The sequence below is a fragment of the Aspergillus aculeatinus genome, assembly GCF_003184765.1.
Source record: "Aspergillus aculeatinus CBS 121060 unplaced genomic scaffold BO66scaffold_8, whole genome shotgun sequence".
Classification (NCBI taxonomy): Eukaryota; Fungi; Ascomycota; class Eurotiomycetes; order Eurotiales; family Aspergillaceae; genus Aspergillus; species Aspergillus aculeatinus.
The window spans coordinates 528,331-550,024 of NW_020291477.1; the positions used below are offsets into that span (position 1 = coordinate 528,331).

The following is a 21,694-nucleotide window of genomic DNA, read 5'->3' on the forward strand; positions in this document are numbered from 1 at the left end:
CCCCCCCCCCCCGTGGAGCGGTTCTCTACCGCGCTCCTACCAAGCTGGAACGCTACATTTCGGCGGCTACCGGTGAAATCAGAATAGAGATGGTGCTGGTTGGACGAAGAGAAGCCGGAAAGTGGCCCCACTGCAACCTCGGCTCCACCGAGCGTCCGCCTTAGCAAAAAGCAGTGACCGCAGAGGGTTACTCTGTTAGGAAGAGTTCACGAGACCACCATCTGGCATCGTGTACTGTATGTACACCCTGTACGGAGTACTTCCTGTATAGCCTACTAGCTACTCCGTACACACCAACCAACTCAACCTCGGGTGATTATGGCTACCTAGTACTATAGCACGGGCTTGGAATTGCATCCTTTCTGGCGCAGACCTCACTATCTGTCACCCTCCCCTTGCAAGTGGCTCACTTTATTACTTCTTCCTGCTCGGCAAGGACACGGGCAATCTGGCGGTGACAGACCGACTAAGTCGTACTACCTATCCCGTGCCAATCAATCCGGTCGGATAAGGATTAGAGGGTAGATGGAAATGAAAATGAAGAGCTTCGGAAGCCGTGGAAGTCCCAAATCAATCTACATCACACTAGTTCGGAGGGCCGGACTGGTACGGTCCACCTCTTGCACGGTGAAATTGAAGCCGGTACCCAATGACTGCTGCGGACGGCCATTCCCAATGCAGCGGATCTTCCTGAGCTCGCCTGCGAATTGGCGACTTGGACCATCAGCTTATCGCTACACGATCATTGGCCCTGATCCCTTTGCCACGTTGTCATTGGTCAGTGCTCTCCGACCAGCACGGACAGACCCCGAAAGACGCTGGCACTCAGTCTCCAGGCCCGCAGACTGGACGGTCGCCGCCTCTCCAGGGCGACCTATGTTCCCGCCGCCGCAACTTCGGGCAAACTGGAACCCGCCTGGAGTCGATTATGTAACGGTTATGACTGTCGCGGTGGCCTCATTTCCCTTTTCGGCTAGCTCTTCCGCTGTACCTCGGCCGTTGAGGGTTTGACTTGTCTGCTTTGAGTGCTCTCCAGCTTCACCTCAAGTCACTTTCACTGCCACTGACTCGCTGCAGGCGGATCTTTGCTGACCGACCGTTGAAATTGGAGTCCTCGACGCCTCTGCACGGGATCCAAGCCCTGTCAACGTACTACGTACACCCTACGACGGACAGAGTATAGGTCAGCTGGGCTCACTCGCGTACCTGACAGCTCCCGGAGAGATAATTGACCCGTCTGCGACTCCCTCGTCGAGTCGTCCTGCAGTCTGAAACAGCATCCGAGATTGAGAGTCGTTCGGGAAGCCGCTACGGCGAGTCTAAATTGGTCACGATTTCACTAGTTCTCCCATCGGGCTCGCTGGTTGGTGCGACCTGCAGCTATTGCTGTAAGACATCCGCCGCCGTACAGGTGCAATCAGCCCCGGCACTGTCGGCCATCGTATTGAGTAGCTTCGACAGTCGCTTAATAGGTACAATCACTATTCAGTTGCCCTGTCAGGGCAGTCTAGACTACTCCTCTTACTAAGGAAGCAACCTGGGATGTTCAACATGTACACTACTGCAGGATCCGAACTAGCCTGTCCTGCCAATCGCCTTGTCTTCACTTGCAGGGGACCAGGAATCATGACGACAATGGCGTCTATACAGCGCAGGGATGTATGCGACAGGAACTATAGTTCGTTCTGCTATATGGAAGGCGCTGGAAAGGGTTTCTTCCGATGGTCTCAAAATCGGGGCCAACCTGGAACGCAAGTCGGCATGGCATGGACGATGTAACAGCAACCGGCAGCTAGATCAGCAGCTTGAGCGCATCAAAAACAAAACGCGTGTGACGAGGCAGCCAGACGACGCCCTGCCCAACAAAACATCACCCTTAGGCTGCTAGTCGCTGAGTACTCCGTAGCACAAGTCGCTAAGGAATAGTGCCAAGGCCAAGCATTCTGGCAGTTGATCTATCAATCATCTGCCTGCCCCTATGAAAGCACAGGCATTTTCGATGATCGCCCTAACTCATTTTGAATCGGACGAGAATCGATTCGCGATCCAAGGAAGATGATCTCCACGATATACTACGAGTCTACGACGGAGTAAACGCGTACGGCATCGTATCAAACCGGCCGGATTGCTAAAGTAGGAACCTAAAAAAGGCACTCAACCACAGAAAACCCCTCAGGTTCTGGTTGAGACTCGGCGCGGCGAGACGAGATTCTTGCCGAGACTGGAAGATGGCTGGAGACTTCGAACAGCGACGACTCCCGGTGAGGGTGAAAGGGGACGAAAACAGACCGAAAAGTCTCCGGGCCATTTTCTGTCCAAATTGGACTTCCCCAGCAACCCGTTCTTCGTCTCCCGACACCAACTGCCAGCAGGGCCCGGAACCATGGTTCGAAGGTTGATGCTAAGGAGAGACTCGGGGGGAGGATCTCCGTCGATCCATCCTAAATCAGTAATCTCGTCGAACGCTCGTCGAAGGGCTCGAAGCCCGCCCGCCCGCCCCCTCGCCCGTCCGGTGGTCCGAGAAACGATGCTGTCGTTCGAGAGATGGGAGAATCCATGTTTCTTCAAACTGTGAATACGGGGATGGAGTGGTTGTTGTTGATCAACGTGGGCAAAAGGGGGCGAAGGGGTCCAAGCTGGATCTCGGGGTAGTTTCGAGTCGATGGAGCATGTTTTCTCTACTCCTGGCTTGTTTCTGTTCGCTGAAGAATTCGAGTCTAGCGCTTTGCTTTTGCAACGACAATGAAACTAGACAATTGCCTACACCGCACTGTCGTTTCGATGAAGAGACAGACTGAGGTGGGGAGAGAGGGCGGCCGCAGGCACCAACAACTAAGCAAGCTACTAACTACTCTCAGCGCTAGTATGAATACTGTAGTAGAGCAAAGTAAACAATAATCCACTACGGAGTCGACGTGAAGACCACGCAGCAATCAGCATCCAAAACAACTACCCAAGCAGCCGAGCCGAGCACATTAAGCGACCCAGTGAGCCAGACGCCAAGTGCTCAGAGAGGAAACCTAGCTCGTGCGCGGAACCTTTTCTTCATTTTGATCCACTTGTCATCTTAATCTTTCTTAGCAACCCGCGGACATCCTCATCAGAAAGTGCCCCCCCCCTCGGCCTTTTTGGGGTCGAAGAATCCCGCTACGAATAGTAACGGTGTACGTATACTCCCGTATACCTCGGCTCCTACATCCGTCTACGGGTGGTAATGAATGCTTCACTCTTCAGAAGCAATCACGGAGATGTCTTGCTGCTCAAGAAGCTTCGCCACATCGTGGCTGAGCTCTTCGTGCACTCTTTTCTCCGTACATGTCCCCATCATCGCGACGGATGCATTGCCAAATATACTTCTTCAAAACATCATCGACTACGTAGTCTAGACTCGAATAAACTCCGTCCAAAGTGACAAGAGCAGTAAGGCCGAGTTTATACTCTGCACCAAGAAAAATCTTAACAGCGCAAAACACAGATTCAATGGACGGGTCTAAGCCTACCTAAGTCTAGTTGGTGCAGTGCAGTGTGCAGTACAGTCGCAGCCCTGTCAATCATCCCCCTCCCCCCTCGACCGGACCGGTTCAGAATTCGAATCTCGGTCGAGAGAAACAGAGAGGGAGATCTCAGATGCATGAGATTCTCGATTTGGTTTGGCGCGCGATGATGCCCGCTAGGTTGGTTTGGGATTAACCTGCGCTTTTGCCAGATGGTGCAGTTCTAAGGATTGAAGTGGGGGGGGGGGGGATGGGTTTCTTTTCTGGTTGTGTTTGTTTGTTTGTTTTTTTTTGCCCGCATAGTGTGTATGCTACGGAATATGTAGGTGTTTGTTTTTGGTGGTTGGATTGTTTTCTTTTTTTTTTTAAAAAACTCCGGCTGGCTGTTGGAGGGTGTTGAAGGGTAACTCGGGATGGGTGGGCTGTGTGCGTATACCAGCTCATTTTTTTTGAACACATACCACCTCAAATACGGAGTACTCGTAGATGTGTACGTGGTCTGTTTCGGGTGTTGTGTTGGGGGAGGGAGGGGAGGGGGGCCCATAATTTAATCAGATGGAGGGGTGTCAACTTTCAAGAAGTCAAGACGGGTCGAGAGAGAGAATTTGGGGAATCGGGGGTTGGTTGGGTGGGGTGAGAGCCCAGGACAGAGGGGTGCGCACTGCGCGCACTGCAGCTGTTTACTAGAGCAAGTTACCGTACACAGTACATTATTGTGCCTTCAATGTTTGTCTGGGACGGTCTCGTCTCAGACTTCCCTTAGACAGAGGAAAGGGGAAGTGCTATCCGCAGTGCCGCCGCACTCTCATCTTCGCCGGGATTTGATATTGCCAGAGACGGGAGATCTTCCCCGTGGTACTCCGTACAGTACGGAGTACAAACAAACATTCCTTTTCCTTTGCGGGTTCAGTAATGGATGAGACCCTTCAGATTCTCGGCGATCATTCAGCCAGCAGTGCTCCATGGATTTTCACATGCAAAGCTTGAGTCTACAAGAGTACTCGTACTTCGTACTTTCTTTTCTACCCCAAGCTTGATGCCTGAGCCCTTACTTGCAGTGATGGACATAACTCAATGCGCATGATATACATAGTTTGGGTCCGTGTACCCGTACATGGATCAGATTCGATATATCAACATCTCCCAGAAGCCACAGGCAGCGCCCTCTCAGCAGCAGGAGCCAGAGATCGTATGGAATGTGCAGTTCACAGTATGCATCTATCCTATTTCAGTGGCAAGCAGGGAGATGAGTCGACTCGGTTTCTCCTGGATATGTTTGGATCTCGATCAGCTGGTGGCTACGTTCAATTCTACGGAGTACTCCGGGCAGGACCTTAGGTATCTCTCGGTATTTGCGGTGTTGGCCATGACACCGCCACCCGTGATGGAAATGTGGCAAAGACATCCACCCGCCCGCCCTCAACCCTCATGGCTGTGTCTTCACCGGGCGCTCATCGGTCACCTGACTGACCTCCCCGCCGCCACGATAGCGGGGAGGAGACTCTCCCTAATCGCAATCACCGGGCGGCTCAGTGGCGGCGGGGTTCGATTCCATGTTCTCCAACATTGCCTGTCCCGAACCAGGTGGACTGTTATCATTCAATCAGATTGTTGTTAGCTAAACCTCAGCTCTCACCGAAATCATTCCAAGAACAGTCCTTGCCACCGTTACGCAGCATATGCTCATACAATGAGAATGGGATTGATTGGGGAAGTTCATCCATTCCCCCTTCAGGTCACCGACCCGAGACTCTGGGGACTTGGGGTGCAATGTCAGTTACCCCTTCTCTGATCACCCCAGTTGGCATGTATCAAGAATCAGTTTGAAAGGATGAGCGGTCTCGGGTTTGTTTGAGGGGTCGATCTGCAGCGCACGGAATGCAGGCGGGGTAGAGGGCGCGGCTTGCAAGTACTACTGTACTGTATGTACATCGACCGTCTCTGCGTTGTCGGGATGAGGGGGTAAGAAAGTCTTTACCAACAACACAGGCTAACACGACGCCCGTTTCCTGATCATCGACTTGAGGGTGGTTTTGCCGAAGAAAACCCTATGCTGACGGTCTGGTTCTCACAGCCAAACCCATCTCGCTGCCGATGACGCCAGGGTCCCTCCATTACTGTTATCTATGGCGTCAGTCAAGATAAGATCGCATCGCGAACCCCACTCAAGGCACATTTCAGTCTCACAGCTGTGTACCAATACTTCGGAGGCTCTTCAACCAGCCACTTCATTGACTCCAACTCGACAGGCTAATTAGGGGACTCTCACTTCCATACCAGTGGTACTTGGGTACTTCAATTTCCGATCCCAGTAACAACCGGGAAAGCTTGCGTCACATGGCACCCTTTCTCCGAGCCGATCAGATACAATGCAACCTGACTGAACACGGACCAGTTTGCAGTCTAGCCACCCCTCCCCCAAGGCCTCAATAGCCTGGATCGACCGTGTCCAAGATCCAATGGCGCTGACACGTGTGTATCTGCAACCCCGAATGTAATCAGTGCGTCATATGAGGGGTTCCTAAGTTGGTCCAAATCAGGATATGGCACCCTTCGCGGCCTATAGACCGAGACGACAACCAGTTGCGGGTGGTTGTCGGGCCCAGAACGAGCTGGGCAGCATCGAGGCTCTATGTCGATATCGAGATGTCTCGACAGGAACCGTACCGACTCGACTCTCATGCCTTTGGAGGGGATCGCTTAGGGCGCTTCCGTGACAGCTGACACTCGATGCGCAATCTGGTGTACCCCGCACCTGCGTCCCTGTGTTACTCACATACGGGCTGCGCTCGAGGGGTACAGCATGCCGCCCAACGCGTACCCTGTACGTGAATTGAATATGCAGCTCATAGTCCCGATGGCGTCTTAGCCCCATGACACGTGTGAACCTGGTGTGAATCATGCCTGGATCCCTGTTGATGCCCTAGGACGACAAAATATCGGAACTGTCTGCTATTGATCTCGAAGCGCTGTATGCGCGAATCGCGTTGCGACCGAGGGCAGAGTAGATCGGAGACTGTACAGTCGGACTCCAGGATGACCCTGCTCACAACCCGACGCCGAGCGCGTCGGAGCTTCTTAGTTGTTGCAGCCTCCGGCTCAAATGATCCATTTCTCGTATCGACGCCGCATGGCTCTCACTCGCCCGATGCCTGCGATATGACTCGACAAGCCCTTTACAGACCGCCACTTGAGACTGCGATGTCCCCCAACTAATCAGCGCGATCCCGTTTGTCCGGTGATTGTGCATGCTCATGACAGATGCTTGATGTGCATGTGCTCTTCGCGTTGAGGTGTCACCGTCGTTCGCGCAGGCTCATGTCAGACTATCGGCAGAATGTATACAAACTACCAATGTCACCGATATGTTTCGAGCCGAGATTGTGGCTTACGATCAGTCGAGATGGCTTGACAGAAGTGCAAACACACGGAAGAGATGCTGCATCTCTATCAGCAGGACGAGGTAATGACAGTCATTCGGTGCAATCTGTCCTCCCTTCGCGTGTTGCTTGACAGCCCTTGTCTGCATCAGCTACGGGTACGATCACACGTCAGTCTGTCGAAGCATCTGACAACTGGTCGTTGCATCGGCATTGATGACCAGACAGTGCCATTCTCATGTCGGTCGATCGAGAGGTTTCGCTAAGCTCGGGTAGATATTATGTTAAATCACAAAAATCTGTCGCCGCTGTCAAAGGACTTCGTCACGGGTGAACGCACACTGACCATCGACAAGCGACTGCTGTGTTGTTGGATTAAGGATGTTTGCTTCATCCTGCATGCGATGCATTCGCACCGCGGTGTGCTCATCATCCGAGGAACGTGCAGCAGAAAGCAAATTACATTGCGACTCACGGTTCAACGTCAGTGGATCCTCTACATTCTCAACCTGAGCAGCCCTTGCCATTAGTCCCGACCACGACGGTCCCTTGGAAGGACGAGATATTGTCTTTTTGCAGGTCGGACGGTAAGAGCATGCCAAAATTTATCGAGTCTTCCGAAACTGGGATGTTTGCTGCTCTCATCGGACGATCGTCTAGGATTAAACTACCTGTAGGGGCGACATCAAGCTTTTTCGTTGTTTGCGAAGAATCTTAAGGATACCGCCAGGTTTTGTCTCCAGTCTCAAACTTGGGCCAAGTGCTGCTTTATCGCACGCTCCTACACTTTCACCTACTCGTAGCGGCCAGAAAAGAGCCATTCCCGGTCATTCTTTATGTCACGGCTCGCCTGTATTGTCCAGAATTAAACAACAAGCATTGATCGCAAGCGCTAACAGTGTAGTCGTTCTTCAAGCAGCTGGCTCTCAGCTGCTCCTAGGTGTGGATAGCACTTGGGTGGAGTGATTTGCTGACCATGTTAGAACTTTCTGCAATTCCCCTACCATTCTAAAAGTCTTGGTGTTCGACGAGCAAAACCACTGCGGTCGCGCGACGCTTTGCTCAGTTGCAAAAAGCCTACGATGAAGGTCGGCAGTATTCGGTTCAGGCGTTAGACATTGAGGAGCGCGATCGACATCATGGCTCACTGGCTCATTCTATGTGATCATGAGCAGCAAACTTAGCGCAGGAAGCTATTCATTGTACGAAGTTATACCACAGTTAAGTGACTCTCTTTGAGAATACGGAGGACTCGTTTCGCACGTTGACCGACTCCATGTGCATTTTTCAATCAATGCTGTCTCGGATACCATAGGCGAGCAAGAAAAATCCTTCCGAGGTGTAGGAAGTATCCCCTAGTTTCACCTCGTTCCGCCTATGTTTAGAGGCGAATCCTTCGCGTCAACGATATTAAATATATATCATCCGAAGGACGATACGAGCTCCTGGTTCCGGATCACTATCCGACAGCCTGTATCCTCCGGGTCGGTCGCTTCCGGAGCAGAAGCGTGGACTTCGGACAGTCACAGTTGTCGCGATCGCGACTATCCCAAGTTGAATGAGTAGGATCACTCTGGATGTTTAGGCTGACTCTCGTGCTGTTTCGCTGGCTTCAGGTTCTTCGGGGAGCATACCCGAGAGGTTATCGTGTGCAACTCTCAAGACAGAAATCTGCACGAGACCGGAAGTTCGCGCAACAGGCCAAGAATAAGCGAAGCGAGGGTCGATTGGGCTTTCTAGTCCAGCAACTAAAGGAATAGTAGTCGCAACGGGCCGGGCATAATCTTCGAAAGAGGATGGAATTTCCGCCTCCGGCTTGAAAAACCCTTACACCCCTGCTGCTTTGGCTGGGCTAGTTGGATCTAGCACGGGACCGTTCGAGATGGCGCCGGCTCTACATCAGGCGTGCGCAATCATTCATGTTTGTTTCGGACGAAGACTCGGTCTGCAGAATAAGAGCGACCGACCGACCGTTGGGTTGCTGGAACAAGCATTGCTCTTTGATATCTCACCTGCAGGTTGATCAGCTGCAGGTACAAACCCTGGCAGGCACGAGGTCGATGCTCACTTCAACTGGTTAGACCACCAGGAATGAATGCAGCAATGCGATGCAAATTAACTTTGCAGCTTGTCTCAAATGCATAAAGTGTTTAAGGATTAGTGTGGCCTAATCTCCACCGGAGATTGGTCCTACGAATCCACTTGGTTAGTGTTCTGAATTGTCTTACGCCAGCATCCTTTGTAACTTGTTCTTGGTTGGGACGAGTTCCTGAAGTATGGAGAACGGAGATTCGTTGACTGCGGCTGGTGGAGCCGGCAGACGGACAGTTGAAAGTTTGAGAGGTTTTTTCGCTGGTGACTTGGCTTGGTGTGGGCAACGGCACGCTCCGTCCGGATTTCCGAAGATTCCGTGACCAATTTGAATGTCCAAATGTCTAACCTGTGGTCCTCAGGGACCGGGGAATGATCTGTGCTTTGGGGAGTTGTATGGGGTCGATTGCTGGCCAGATGAGCTTCGGATATTGCTTTTGATAGTACTTTACTGTAGACAATGTGTAGTACCTTTAGTGGAATTGGTGTAATATCGGTTGTCGCTTGGCGTGTTCAGCTGGTTATTGGCTGGTTGTTGGCTGGTTATGGGCTGGTAGACAGCCTGAGGCTACAGCCATGTGTCAGGTTGATTATATCTTCTTCTTGATAACGGAGGGAGGGAGTGTCATAGTTGTGAGTCAATTTATGCATGCAACAAATGCATCTGCAAAGAGTCAGGGGTGTGTCGCGTGCCTGTCTATTCTACGTAGTAGTTGTTTGTTGAATAACTTGACATGCATGATGACTTAACCATTCTCATCCATGGCTCCTCCTCATCTTCTTCCGCTTGCATGCTTTACTCTCTCCGAGGTCGAATGAGTCGACTCCTACTCCCCATCGTGTCGATCCCTGCCTTCTGCTTCAATGCTTCATCCATCGGGGCAAAGTTAATATCCTTTAACTTTGACCCAAGGATGAACTAACCACACACCAAATGGGGAATCGCATACTGCTCCCTCCTCTCGTTGGCTGTCTCTGCCTCCCAGGCTCTCTTCCCCCCTTGCCGCTCTCCGGTCGTCGTACGATCGAGATCTCGCGCTCTCGCTCTTCTTCCTCATGGTCCTGCAGCCTGCTGAACTTTTCGGCGGGAGGCGAAGAAGTAATTAACCCTGCATGCATTAGTGGAAAGTTGAGAAGATTGAAAAAGCACTCAAGCAAAACCAGTCTCTCTCTGCCCCTGGTCCTTTTTTCCCTCTTTCCTGTTTGCTTCTTCTTCTCCTTCTTCTTTTGCAGCTTTTCTCTTTTCTTCTTCTTCCTTTGATCGATCCTCTTTCCAGCCTTACGGATAAGATAAGATCTTCCCATGCTTCGCACCTAAACAGCATGGAGCAGCAGCAGCATGAGGCCAAGCAATATGCCGGCGATCCCGCGGCGATTGAGTTGCATTCCCCCTCCGACGGTCGTCGTTCGTCTGTCTCGGCCCCCATCAATGCTTCCGGTCACAAGCAGGAGCTGGATCGGAATTTTGGCTTCATCAATATCTGTGGTCTGGCTTTGACCAGTGGAAATACCTGGATCGCCTTGGGTGGAAGTATTGTATGTGTATCTTGTTGGCCATAGTGGTGGTGGTAGTAGTAGTGGATAGTGACTGACTGCCATTACAGGTCACAGCTATCTATGATGGCGGCCCGCCCGGTGTCATCTATGAGATGTACGTCGATTCTACTGCATGGATTCAGGTATAAGGAGCAGAAAGCTGACTGTCGCTTGCAGGATCGCTGCCTCCTTCTTTTACTGGTTCATCGCCGCCTCCCTGGCCGAGCTGGCCTCGTCCATGCCATCCTCCGGTGGAGGTGAGTCCAATCCCACCATGAGAGGACTGATGATCAAAGGACTAATGATTAATTCGTTCGCTCAACAGTCTACCACTGGGCAACCATCACCGCTGGTAGATACGGACGTTCGGTCGGCTTCTTCGCCGGATGGTGGAACTTTCTGGCCTGGATCTTCGGCGCCGCATCTACGACGCAGATTCTAGGCACACAGGTGGTGTCGGCCTACGCGCTCTTCCACCCCGAGTACACCATCCAGCGTTGGCACGTCTTCATTGCCTACCTGATTTGCTCGATCGGCTGCTGTCTGACCGTCGCCTTTGCCAACCGGGCGCTTCCCATGATCGAATCCGTCGGGGGAGCATTGACGGTGGCTGGCTTCCTGATCACGGTGATTGTGTGCGCGGTGATGCCGCACGTCAACGGCCAACCCTATGCGACCGACGACTTTGTCTGGCGAGACTGGCTCAATGAAGCCGGCTACAGCAGCAACGGTTTCGTATTCTGTTTGGGAATGTTGAACGGAGCGTTTGCCGTCGGCACGCCGGACGTGATTTCGCACCTGGCGGAAGAGGTCCCGCAACCGGGCAAGAACATCCCCATCGGCATGCTGGCACAGTACGTCATGGGCTTCTTCACGGCGTTCCTCTATCTCATCGTCATCTTCTACGGGATCACGGACCTGGACGCCGTCCTCGACGCCCCCTACCTCTACCCCTTGACCGAGATCTACGTCCAGATCACCGGCTCCCGCGGCGGCTCCCTGGGTCTGATCATTGTCTCGCTCCTCCCCTTGGTCGTGGCCATCATCGGCTGCTACCTCACCTCCAGCCGTGTCCTGTGGACGCTCGCCCGCGACGGCGCCACCCCCTTCAGCGGCTACCTCCGCCGCGTCGACCCGACGCACAAGAACCCCCTCGCCGCCGTGCTCGTCAGCGGCGTCATCCCCCTCGTCCTGGGTTGTATCTACGTCGGCAACTCCACCGCCTTCAGCGCCTTCGTCAGCTCGTTCGTCGTCCTCACCACCATCTCCTACCTCGCGGCCATCCTGCCGCACCTCCTGCGCGGGCGTCAGGGCATCCCCCGCGGGTGGTTCTGGATGTCCGGCCCCGTGGGCTTCATCGTGAACGGTGTCACGTGCGCCTTCATCATCGTGTTCATCGTGATCTTCTGTTTCCCGTTCTCGATGCCCGTGGATGCCGAGACGATGAACTACACGTGTCTGATCACTGGCGGGTTCACGATCCTGATTGCGGGCATCTGGGTGGCGAAGAAGGGGGATTACCAGGGTCCCACGGTGGTGGCGATCGAGAGTGAGGCTTTGGCTAAGGATGCTATCTAGTTTGACTTTTTTTAGATGATAATCGGCAGGAGCAGAGCAATGATGTGATTATATAGTATATTTTAATGTTCAGATGAAGGGGGATTTTCTAGATATAGAGGTAATTTAAAAGTCGTCGATTCTGTACTTCTTCATTCGATTCTTGATAGTCTTTGTATGGTGCTGTTGTTGCTGTCGAGTAGTGAGCTTTATGCAGCTATATCGTTGATACTAGTGGAGGTGCATGACCCGAGTCGGAATCCACATCACCTCGTCAGTGTCCGTCCGAGAGAACACGAGACGTTGTAGACATTAGCCTGTCCAGGGTGCGGGCCTCAACGATTCAAGAATTCGCAAAGATGCTTTTTTCTGCTCGCAACTGCCGAGAGCACCGGTAGATGTAGTGTCGGTGGGTGAATTGAGCCAAAAAAAAAATGGCAAGACGCGAGAAAAGAATCGCACCACATCGGATGATGTCCGACAAGCTCATTTACCCGACTGTGACGCAGCTTCCTTCGCCTGCCCCTTCTTCTCCTCAACTCCTCCTCAACTCTTCCTCAGCTCCTCCTCAGCTCCTCTCCGGCTAAAGCAAGATCAAGCAACATGAAGCTAGGGAAGGATTCAGGCTAAAGTGAGCAAGGGAAGATGATCGACACGCCTCTTGCACCACATCGCCGGTTTCTCCGCAGCCACCCCGCATCTATACTCGGCTTGACTCGACTCGACGCTTCAACTCGACTATAAATTCCTTCACATTTGCCGGCACAATTGAGGTTTCAGTATGACGTTGTCGCTCAATTCCCCCAATTCCCCCAATTCCCCCAATTCCCCCAATTCCTCTCACCCTCCGTTCAACCACAACCACCGCCATGGCTGTGGCGGCTCTTGCTCTGCTGGCGCTGTTGCCCCAAGCTCTGGCCCAACATAACAGCAGCTACGTGGATTACAACGTCGAGGCCAACCCGGACTTGTTTCCGCAATGTCTGGATACAATCTCCTTGTCCTTCCCCGACTGCCAGAGCGGTCCTCTGAGCAAGAACGTCGTCTGCGACTCGACCGCCTCGCCCTATGACCGCGCCGCGGCCCTGATCTCCCTCTTCACCCTCGAGGAGCTCATCGCCAACACTGGTAATACCAGCCCGGGTGTCCCGCGTCTAGGCCTGCCTCCATACCAAGTCTGGAGTGAGGCCTTGCATGGCCTGGACCGCGGCAATTTCACGGACGAGGGGGCTTACAGCTGGGCGACATCCTTCCCCTCGCCCATTCTCTCCGCTGCTGCCTTTAATCGCACCCTGATCAACCAGATCGCCTCCATTATCTCAACTCAGGGTCGCGCCTTCAACAACGCCGGCCGCTACGGTCTCGATGTCTACGCCCCCAACATCAATGCCTTCCGTCACCCCGTCTGGGGTCGCGGACAGGAAACTCCGGGCGAGGATGCGTACACTCTCACAGCCGCCTACGCCTACGAATACATCACGGGTATCCAGGGTGGCGTGGACCCAGAGCATCTGAAGCTCGCAGCAACAGCCAAGCACTTTGCTGGCTATGACATCGAGAACTGGGACAACCACTCCCGGCTGGGGAACGATGTCAACATCACGCAGCAAGACCTGGCCGAGTACTACACGCCGCAGTTCCTCGTGGCCACGCGCGATGCCCGCGTTCACAGTGTTATGTGCTCCTACAACGCCGTCAACGGCGTGCCCAGCTGCTCCAACACCTTCTTCCTGCAGACCCTCCTGCGCGACACCTTCTCCTTCGTCGACCACGGCTACGTCTCCGGCGACTGCGGCGCCGTCTACGGCGTCTTCAACCCCCACGGCTACGCGGCCAACGAGTCCAGTGCCGCCGCCGACTCTATCCTCGCTGGCACCGACATCGACTGCGGCACCTCCTACCAGTACCACTTCAATGAGTCCATCACCACCGGGGCGGTCGCCCGCGACGACATCGAGCGCGGGCTCATCCGGCTGTACGCCAACCTCGTCCGGCTGGGCTACTTCGACGGCAACAGCAGCAGCAGCCCGTACCGCAGCCTGAGCTGGTCCGACGTCCAAAAGACAGACGCATGGAACATCTCCTACGAAGCGGCAGTCGAGGGCATCGTCCTCCTGAAGAATGACGGCGCCCTCCCGCTTCCCTCCTCCTCCTCGGGTAAGAACAAATCCATCGCCCTCATCGGCCCCTGGGCCAACGCCACCACCCAGCTCCAGGGCAACTACTACGGCGCGGCGCCATACCTCATCAGCCCAGTCGACGCCTTCACGGCCGCCGGCTACACGGTCCACTACGCCGCCGGCACGGAGATCTCCACGAACTCGACGGCGAACTTCAGCGCCGCGCTCTCCGCCGCGCGCGCCGCCGACACCATCGTATTCTTCGGCGGGATCGACAACACCATCGAGGCGGAAGCCCAAGACCGCAGCTCGATCGCCTGGCCCGGCAACCAGCTCGAGCTGATCGCGCAACTGGCCGCGCAGAAATCCGAGTCCCAGCCCCTGGTGGTGTACCAAATGGGCGGCGGGCAGGTCGACTCGTCCGCCCTGAAAGCAAACCCGAAGGTCAACGCCCTCCTCTGGGGCGGCTACCCGGGCCAATCCGGCGGCCTCGCCCTCCGCGACATCCTCACGGGCGCCCGCGCCCCGGCCGGCCGCCTCACCACGACCCAGTACCCCGCCTCCTACGCCGAGAGCTTCTCGGCGCTCGACATGAACCTGCGGCCCAACACCACCACCAACAACCCAGGCCAAACCTACATGTGGTACACCGGCGAACCCGTCTACGAATTCGGCCACGGCCTCTTCTACACCACCTTCAAGGCTTCCTCCCTGCCCTCTTCCACCCAGAACACGACCTCCGCAGCAGCAGCGGCAGCAGCAGCAGCGAAGAAGTATACATTCAACATCACAGACCTCACCTCCTCCGCACACCCGGACACCACCACCGTCGCCCAACACACCCTCTTCAACTTCACGGCGTCCATCACGAATTCCGGGGCCAGGGACTCCGATTACACCGCCCTGCTGTACGCCAACACCTCGAGTGCGGGCCCGTCCCCGTACCCGAATAAATGGCTCGTCGGGTTCGATAGGCTCGGTGCCGTGGCCAAGGAGGGGGGCACGGCGGTGTTGAATGTGCCTGTGGCGGTGGATCGGTTGGCGAGGGTCGATGACGACGGGAATTCCGTGCTGTTTCCGGGGCGCTATGAGGTGGCCTTGAATAATGAGCGCGAGGTCGTGGTCGAGGTCGAGTTGGTGGGGGAGGCGGTGGTGTTGGTGAAGTGGCCGGAGGAGGTGCAGGGGGTGAAGGGGGATGAGTAGATTGTTCTTCTGTGGCTGGGGGTGGGGTAAGAGGGAACTTGGGAGGGAGGGTGGTGTATATATCGTAATAGGACGAGTGCGTGAGGGGTCAGGGCTAGATGAAAAAGCTTAGGTTGGCTTATGTCCGCCATCGACGAACCGACTACCACCGAGTGGTTGTGCATAGTTAACGAACGCATGTAAAAGTTCCACGTTCGGTACTATTTTCAGTGCAGCGAAGTAAAGGAGGAATTATTCCCTTTCTTTGCGAGAGAGCAAGCAAGCAAGCAAGCAAGCAAGAATAACACGCTATATACAGTACACACTCCTCCCCCCTAACCACTAGTAAGGTCCATAAGAATGATAACAACAGCAAAGCCAACGCCCTCCGTGCAGAATTTTAGTCTATATTCGATAACATACTCCGGGAATAACAAGCCCGTAACCTCCCCTCCCCCCTCCACGGCTGATCTGCCTCACTGTCCTGTCCTGTCCTTAGACCGACAACACCGCAAACAGACCTACCGCGTCTCCTTCCCCCCGCTCCGCACCTCCCGCTCCAACACGTCCAACGCCTCCGCATACCGCTTGCGCGCCTCCTTCATCCCCTCCAGGCTGACGGTCACCCGGTGCATTTTCTGCGGGTCGGCACCACCAGCAATACCACGCACGATCTTCCCGTCCGCCGCGCCGCCGATCTGCTGCGCGAACCACTTGCCCTCGCGGTGGGCGACGAGCGTGTAGGCCTGCCCCAGCAGGCCGGCGCGCGCCGTGCGGCCCACGCGGTGCACGTAGGTCGTCACGCTGGTCGGCACGTCGTAGTTGACCACGTGCGTCAGGCGGGGCAGGTCCAGGCCGCGCGAGGCGCGGTCCGTCGCGATGATGATCGAGAGCTTGCCGCGGCGGTAGGCGGTCAGCGTCTTGCGCGAGGCCGAGGATTTGTTGGACTTGATGATCGTGCCTGTGCGGGAGGCGAGGGTCGGGTCTAGCAGCGCGAGCAGGCGCGCGAGACGCGAGGCGGATTCGGAGGATTTGGTGAAGATGAGGACGGTCGGCGTGTTTGTTTGTGTGTTGGAGGGGCGGAGGCGGGTGGCTTTGGTTGGGGAGGTGGAGGTAGAGGTGGAGCTGTCGCTATCGCTGTCGCTGTCCGAAGAACTCGAAGAATCAGACTCGCTGTCGGAGGTGTCGTCTGAATCAGAGTCCGAGCCTGAACTGGATGTGTCCGAGTCGGAGTCTGAGTCCGAATCTGAGTCTGAATCGTCCGAGCTGGACTCGTCCGAGGAGGTTTCTTCGTCGGAGGATGTTTCGTCGGCGGTATCGTCCGAAGTGTCCGAATCGGAGGCCTTGGCCGGTTGTTTGGTGCCGTTGATTCGGATGTGGGAGAGGAGGAGGCGCAGCAGGTAGAGTGGCTTCAGCGACCCATCGCCCACCGAGATCGAGTGCTCCTTCAAGGTCGGCGGCAGGGTGAACTGCTCGTCGGCGCCGGCGATCACGCCACTCTCGTCGTCGCCGACGGCGGCGGTTTCGGTGGAACCCACAATGACGAGCTTGGGGTTGGCGAGTCGGAGAGAATTCAACTTGGTCACGTCCCGGGTCATGGTCGCACTCAGAACCACCTTCCTTGGCTCTCTGCTGTGGATCGGGAGGCCCAGCTCCGACAGGAAAGTCCCGCTGAAGCCAAACGCCTCGGGGGATCGGCGCACATCCAGCGAATTCATGACCACGTCAACCCATTCTTGGAAGCTCTCGTTGAGCAACCGATCAGCCTCGTCGATCACGAGCCACTCCAAGTGTTTCAGCGTAAAGCCTTTGGTGTAGCGGATGTGGTCGACAAGTCGACCCGGGGTACAGATGAGGATGTCAACGTTCGGTTCCGAACGGTGCACGTACCCCGGCAGAGCCTCGCTCGAATCCACCGCATCGGAGATATAGTCCTGCAAGTTGAAGTTGGTCCAGTCGTCCCCGGTCATTTTCACGTTCTGGCGGCGCTGGAACGTCGCGGGCCCGTACACCTGGTCGATGCGCATCAACGAGCGCTGCTCGTCCTTGATGGCTACGTTACCCACAGCCGATCCCACGCGCAGGCCGGAGCCAGCAGCACACAGCTCACACGCCTCGCGGGCCTGCTTCACCAGTTCTCGGGTTGGCACGACAATGAGACCCCGCAGCCGAGGGGCAGGGATCTGCTCAAGCGCGGTCACGAGCGGTAGAACGTAAGATAGGGTCTTTCCGGAGCCCGTGGCTGCAGAGACACAGACATCGCCGGCGTGGTTCTTGGGACCCTGGAGTAGCAGAGGAATGACTGCCGACTGCACAGCAAACGCTTCCTTGTAGCCGTTATCCTCCAATACCCGCAGCAGGTTCGCATTAATCCCCAATTCAGAGAACTTCGTCTTCTCGGTCGCCGAGGTCCGCAAGGGATTGGCCAACCAGGCCGGAAGCGACGAGTATGTAGGCTTCTCAAACACCTCAGGGACTTGCTCAGGCTGTGGTAGAGGTTCCAAGCCTTGTGCTACAACCGGTTCAGCCGTCAACAGTCCTGAAGAGTCGTCTTCAACCGTATCCTTCTTGCGTGCTTTTTCCAGCTCTCTCGCCTTCATAGACTTTTCAAACTTCGACCTGATGCCCGCAAACTTGTCCTTCTGTTTCGCATCGCCGTCATCGGCCTGAGTAGATTCTGAATCTCGGGCAGACTTCTTTGAGTCCTTGGCGCTCTTCTCTTCAACATCGTCTAGATTCGCAGGTTCCTCAGCCGATTCGATAGCAGTTCCTGATGTCCGTCGCTTCGAGTGCTTCGATTTCTTCTTGTCTTTAGCGTCCTTGCTTGGAGTAGGCGCTTCGCTGCGGATCGACGAGACAGCACTCTCCTTCGGGGTCGATACTTCCGGAACAGCACCGTCGGCCGCCCCCGTGGATCGCTTTCTCTTCTTGCGGACGTCGGAGGACGGGGTGGAGTCGGCCGCAGCACCCGGATCTTTCTTGGATTTCTTGGTCGGCGTGGGTGTCGAGGTAGCGACGGTGGAGCCATCGAGGTCTCTCTTCCTCTTGTGAGACTTTTTCGTGCTCGACGGGGTTCCTGAGCTCATGTGGGACGTATCCTGACGTACGGAGCGGTCGCCGGCCATGATCGCGAGGTCAAAAGAGGTCCTGGGCGGACGTGCGAAGAGGGGTGTTTGGGGAAATGCGGCGATCTTGCCTGTTGTTGCGAGTCTTTCTTTTTTCCAGCGGGGAATCTTTGAGGCGGCAGAACGCCACACCGCCTCCACCGCCGCCCGCGCGTGGCCCTTTCGGGAAGGCCTCATTCGACCTCCGTTCTCCTCCTGTCGCCCACACAAACCTCCCTTTTTTGTGGATTGGACGTGGTGACTGAGTGTGATATGGACGGTGGGTGAGCGGATTGGATTGACAACCGCGCAGAGTCTCTCGAAGTCAGCTCAGGGCCAGCCGCAGCCATGCCCTACAACATTGCGTGAGTCCCGTCGCATGTGGTTCTCGGAGCGAGTCTAATGGTCTGCACAGTATGGTCAGTGACTTCTTCTTCCCCCAACCAGGTAGGCATACTGCCCTCCAAATGTCTGGCCATATACTGACATGCTGAGATTTATAGGTGGGGTGGAAAGTCACATCTACCAGCTCTCGACCGTAAGCGACGATACTTCATCCCTACCCTCCATGATGGTCTACTCACCAGCCAACAGAAGCTCATCGATCGCGGACATAAAGTCATCATCATCACACATGCGTACAAAGGGCGGACCGGGGTGCGATACTTGACAAACGGGCTCAAGGTTTACCATGTCCCATTCTTTGTGATCCACCGGGAGTCGACCATGCCGACGGTCTTCTCTTTCTTTCCGATCTTCCGCAACATTGTCATCCGCGAGCAGATCCAGATCGTCCATGGTCATGCGAGCTTGAGTAGCTTCTGTCATGAGGCCATTCTTCATGCGCGCACCATGGGTCTGCGGACAGTGTTCACTGACCATTCGCTTTTTGGCTTTGCGGACGCGGCATCCATCTTGACCAACAAATTGCTCAAGTTCATCCTGAGCGACGTTGACCACGTCATTTGTGTCAGTCATACTTGGTAAGTACTTAATCGCAGTTTCTCCCAGAAAGGCCCGACTGACCTGCGCGCAGTAAAGAGAATACAGTCCTTCGAGCCTCCCTGGACCCGCTGATGGTGTCTGTGATCCCGAACGCGGTGGTGGCTGAGAACTTCCGGCCGGCAGAACCGCGGTCCATGAAGCCCATCGGCCCCAATGATACCATCACGATCGTCGTCATTTCCCGTCTCTTCTACAATAAGGGTACCGATCTGCTCATCGCAGCTATCCCGAGAATCCTCGCGTCGCACCCGAATGTACGGTTCATTATTGCGGGGTCCGGCCCCAAGGCGATCGATCTGGAGCAGATGTTGGAGCGCAACGTGTTGCAGGACAAGGTTGAAATGCTGGGACCGGTCCGGCATGAGGAGGTTCGAGACGTCATGGTCCGTGGCCACATCTACCTCCACCCCAGCTTGACCGAAGCCTTTGGTACGGTCATAGTCGAGGCCGCCAGCTGTGGATTGTACGTGGTGTGCACACGAGTTGGTGGTATCCCCGAGGTGCTGCCTCAGCACATGACGACGTTCTCAAAGCCTGAGGAGGACGATATTGTCCTAGCAACTGGAAAGGCCATCGCTGCCTTGCGGTCGAACAAGGTGCGGACGGATCGTTTCCATGATCAAGTGAAGATGATGTATTCCTGGACCGACGTTGCCCAGCGCACCGAGCGAGTCTACCAGGGGATCTCCGGGGATATCAGCCCGGAGGAGTTTTACGGGTACTACCCGGGCGAGGGTCTGGAGGCTAGCGGCGACCGTGTGCGCAGCTTCGCGCTGATCGATCGGCTGAAACGATACTATGGATGCGGTGTGTGGGCAGGCAAGCTCTTCTGTCTGTGCGTGGTGATTGACTTTCTTCTCTACGCCTTTTTGGAGATGTGGTTCCCGCGGGCGAACATCGATATCGCACGCAGCTGGCCGAAGAAAATACAACAACAGAACGACAGCCACTCACTAGGGAACGAGCAGAAGAACGACCGCGAGCGCCTACATGCAAACTGACCAAATCTTACCCTTTTTCATAATACCCATTTATTCACCATTGGCGATCTACATCTTCACTACAGTGTATAGACACCCTTCAGATACCCTTCATGACAAGCATCATTGAATTCTTCTCATCAAATTAATCATACATGAGCATTCGTGGGAAACCTTCTCGCTCGAAAAAAAAACAGGTTCCTTTTGTGTCCATAAGAGATTCACCAGGGTCCAGCCCCGAAATTTTGTGAAGGAAGACTCAGTGCTTGTGGGTGTTGTCCCGCTTGGTGCCGGGCTCATACTTCCACTCGGCGGCTGCGGTGGTAGCGGGCTCGGGCTGGCGGTCCTCGGCCGCGAGAGCACCCTTGTCGCCGCGCGGGCCGGCGAGGTGGGCCTCGTCGCGGTCGAGCGCCTGCTGGCCGGGGATGTCACGCTCGAGCTTGCTGTCGGCGTAGGCGCCAACCTGCTCGAGGCCAGCGGTCTGGCCCTTGCGGCCGGGCTGGCCGTCGTGGTGCAGCTCGGCGCTGGACTGGCCGGAGCCCGGGTGGCCCAGGCCGGTGTGCACGTCCCGCGAGGTGGCGCCCATCAGGGTGTCGGCGGCGGAGGTCTTGACGGACTCCTTGCCGTGGCTCCGCTCGACGTTGGGGTTCAGGGCCTGGCCGCCGACCTCGCTGGTGGTGTTGGCGCTGTAGGAGTTGGAGGCGGGCGCCGTGCCGGCCGGGTATGTCTCGGCGCGGAACTCCGGGGCGAAGTCGGCGGGCGCGACCTTGCGGCCGGGTTGGTGCTGCACTGTCTGTCAGCTTCGATTCTCAGGTCTGGAGTTATAGACGACGTAGGGAAAACATACCCCTCCCTCCTCGAGAGGGCCGGTAGGCTTAACGGAGGGCTTGAACTCGCCCTGCTGGGGGTTGGCAACGGAGTCGAAGTTGCTGAAGTGGCTCATTTTGGATGGTGTGTTGGTATAGACTTAATACAAGATAAAAGGGAAAAGGTAGCGTCGCGTGATTCGTGGGCGGATCGTAGTGTATTCTGGAATGGGATTCTAATTGATCTTCAAAACTTCTAGCTCTCGCATGGACAGACGGACCTTATAAGTAGGGGGGAGGGGGGGATGAAAGCTACACAGCAGGTAAGTTAGGGCTTCCGCGGGCGGCGGGAAGGGAGGGGGGGGGGTTTACGTCAAGGTGACTTCGACTGACTTCATCTCTCTCACCTACCCTCCCCTCCCATCTCCTCCCGGGTGCC

The 21,694-nt window shown here is 55.5% G+C and overlaps 6 protein-coding genes across 6 annotated transcripts; 4 read left to right on the forward strand and 2 right to left on the reverse strand.

The window, feature by feature from the left end:
* Positions 1–9,909: 9,909 nt before the first annotated feature.
* On the forward strand, positions 9,910–10,683 carry BO66DRAFT_418296 (uncharacterized protein; the record flags this gene model as incomplete). The annotated part of the gene is made up of 2 exons (XM_025649732.1): positions 9,910–10,501; positions 10,570–10,683. A coding segment is annotated over one exon (317 nt), but the record flags the coding sequence as incomplete, so codon positions are not given.
* BO66DRAFT_389355 (amino acid transporter) lies at positions 9,910–12,202 on the forward strand. Its single transcript, XM_025646780.1, has 4 exons — positions 9,910–10,501; positions 10,570–10,616; positions 10,679–10,758; positions 10,827–12,202. The coding sequence occupies exons 1-4, from the start codon at positions 10,289–10,291 to the stop codon at positions 12,077–12,079; spliced, it is 1,593 nt and encodes a 530-aa protein (XP_025507063.1). The 5' UTR covers positions 9,910–10,288; the 3' UTR covers positions 12,080–12,202.
* Positions 12,203–12,808: 606 nt separating this feature from the next.
* On the forward strand, positions 12,809–15,631 carry xlnD (beta-xylosidase XylA). The gene has a single exon (XM_025642830.1). The coding sequence runs from the start codon at positions 12,928–12,930 to the stop codon at positions 15,379–15,381; it is 2,454 nt and encodes an 817-aa protein (XP_025507064.1). The 5' UTR covers positions 12,809–12,927; the 3' UTR covers positions 15,382–15,631.
* On the reverse strand, positions 15,613–18,532 carry BO66DRAFT_389356 (putative ATP-dependent RNA helicase DBP6). The gene has a single exon (XM_025646781.1). The coding sequence runs from the start codon at positions 18,483–18,485 to the stop codon at positions 15,882–15,884; it is 2,604 nt and encodes an 867-aa protein (XP_025507065.1). The 5' UTR covers positions 18,486–18,532; the 3' UTR covers positions 15,613–15,881.
* Positions 18,533–18,639: 107 nt separating this feature from the next.
* Positions 18,640–20,774, forward strand: BO66DRAFT_389357 (phosphatidylinositol N-acetylglucosaminyltransferase subunit A/GPI3). The gene is made up of 5 exons (XM_025646782.1): positions 18,640–18,829; positions 18,880–18,911; positions 18,968–19,002; positions 19,059–19,447; positions 19,501–20,774. The coding sequence occupies exons 1-5, from the start codon at positions 18,813–18,815 to the stop codon at positions 20,468–20,470; spliced, it is 1,443 nt and encodes a 480-aa protein (XP_025507066.1). The 5' UTR covers positions 18,640–18,812; the 3' UTR covers positions 20,471–20,774.
* On the reverse strand, positions 20,709–21,392 carry BO66DRAFT_409033 (uncharacterized protein; the record flags this gene model as incomplete). Its single annotated transcript, XM_025649157.1, has 2 exons — positions 20,709–21,233; positions 21,297–21,392. The coding sequence occupies 2 exons, from the start codon at positions 21,390–21,392 to the stop codon at positions 20,709–20,711; spliced, it is 621 nt and encodes a 206-aa protein (XP_025507067.1).
* Positions 21,393–21,694: the final 302 nt, after the last annotated feature.

Bases quoted from the DNA above. Each gene is read 5' to 3' on its own strand.
- BO66DRAFT_389355 (XM_025646780.1), top strand. From the start codon at position 10,289: ATGGAGCAGCAGCAGCATGAGGCCAAGCAATATGCCGGCGATCCCGCG. The intron at 10,502-10,569 runs GTATGTGTATCT...CTGCCATTACAG, and splicing joins TCGCCTTGGGTGGAAGTATT to GTCACAGCTATCTATGATGG. The intron at 10,759-10,826 runs GTGAGTCCAATC...TTCGCTCAACAG, and splicing joins CATGCCATCCTCCGGTGGAG to TCTACCACTGGGCAACCATC.
- xlnD (XM_025642830.1), top strand. From the start codon at position 12,928: ATGGCTGTGGCGGCTCTTGCTCTGCTGGCGCTGTTGCCCCAAGCTCTG.
- BO66DRAFT_389356 (XM_025646781.1), bottom strand. From the start codon at position 18,485: ATGGCCGGCGACCGCTCCGTACGTCAGGATACGTCCCACATGAGCTCA.
- BO66DRAFT_389357 (XM_025646782.1), top strand. The intron at 18,912-18,967 runs GTAGGCATACTG...TGAGATTTATAG, and splicing joins CTTCTTCTTCCCCCAACCAG to GTGGGGTGGAAAGTCACATC. The intron at 19,448-19,500 runs GTAAGTACTTAA...ACCTGCGCGCAG, and splicing joins ATTTGTGTCAGTCATACTTG to TAAAGAGAATACAGTCCTTC.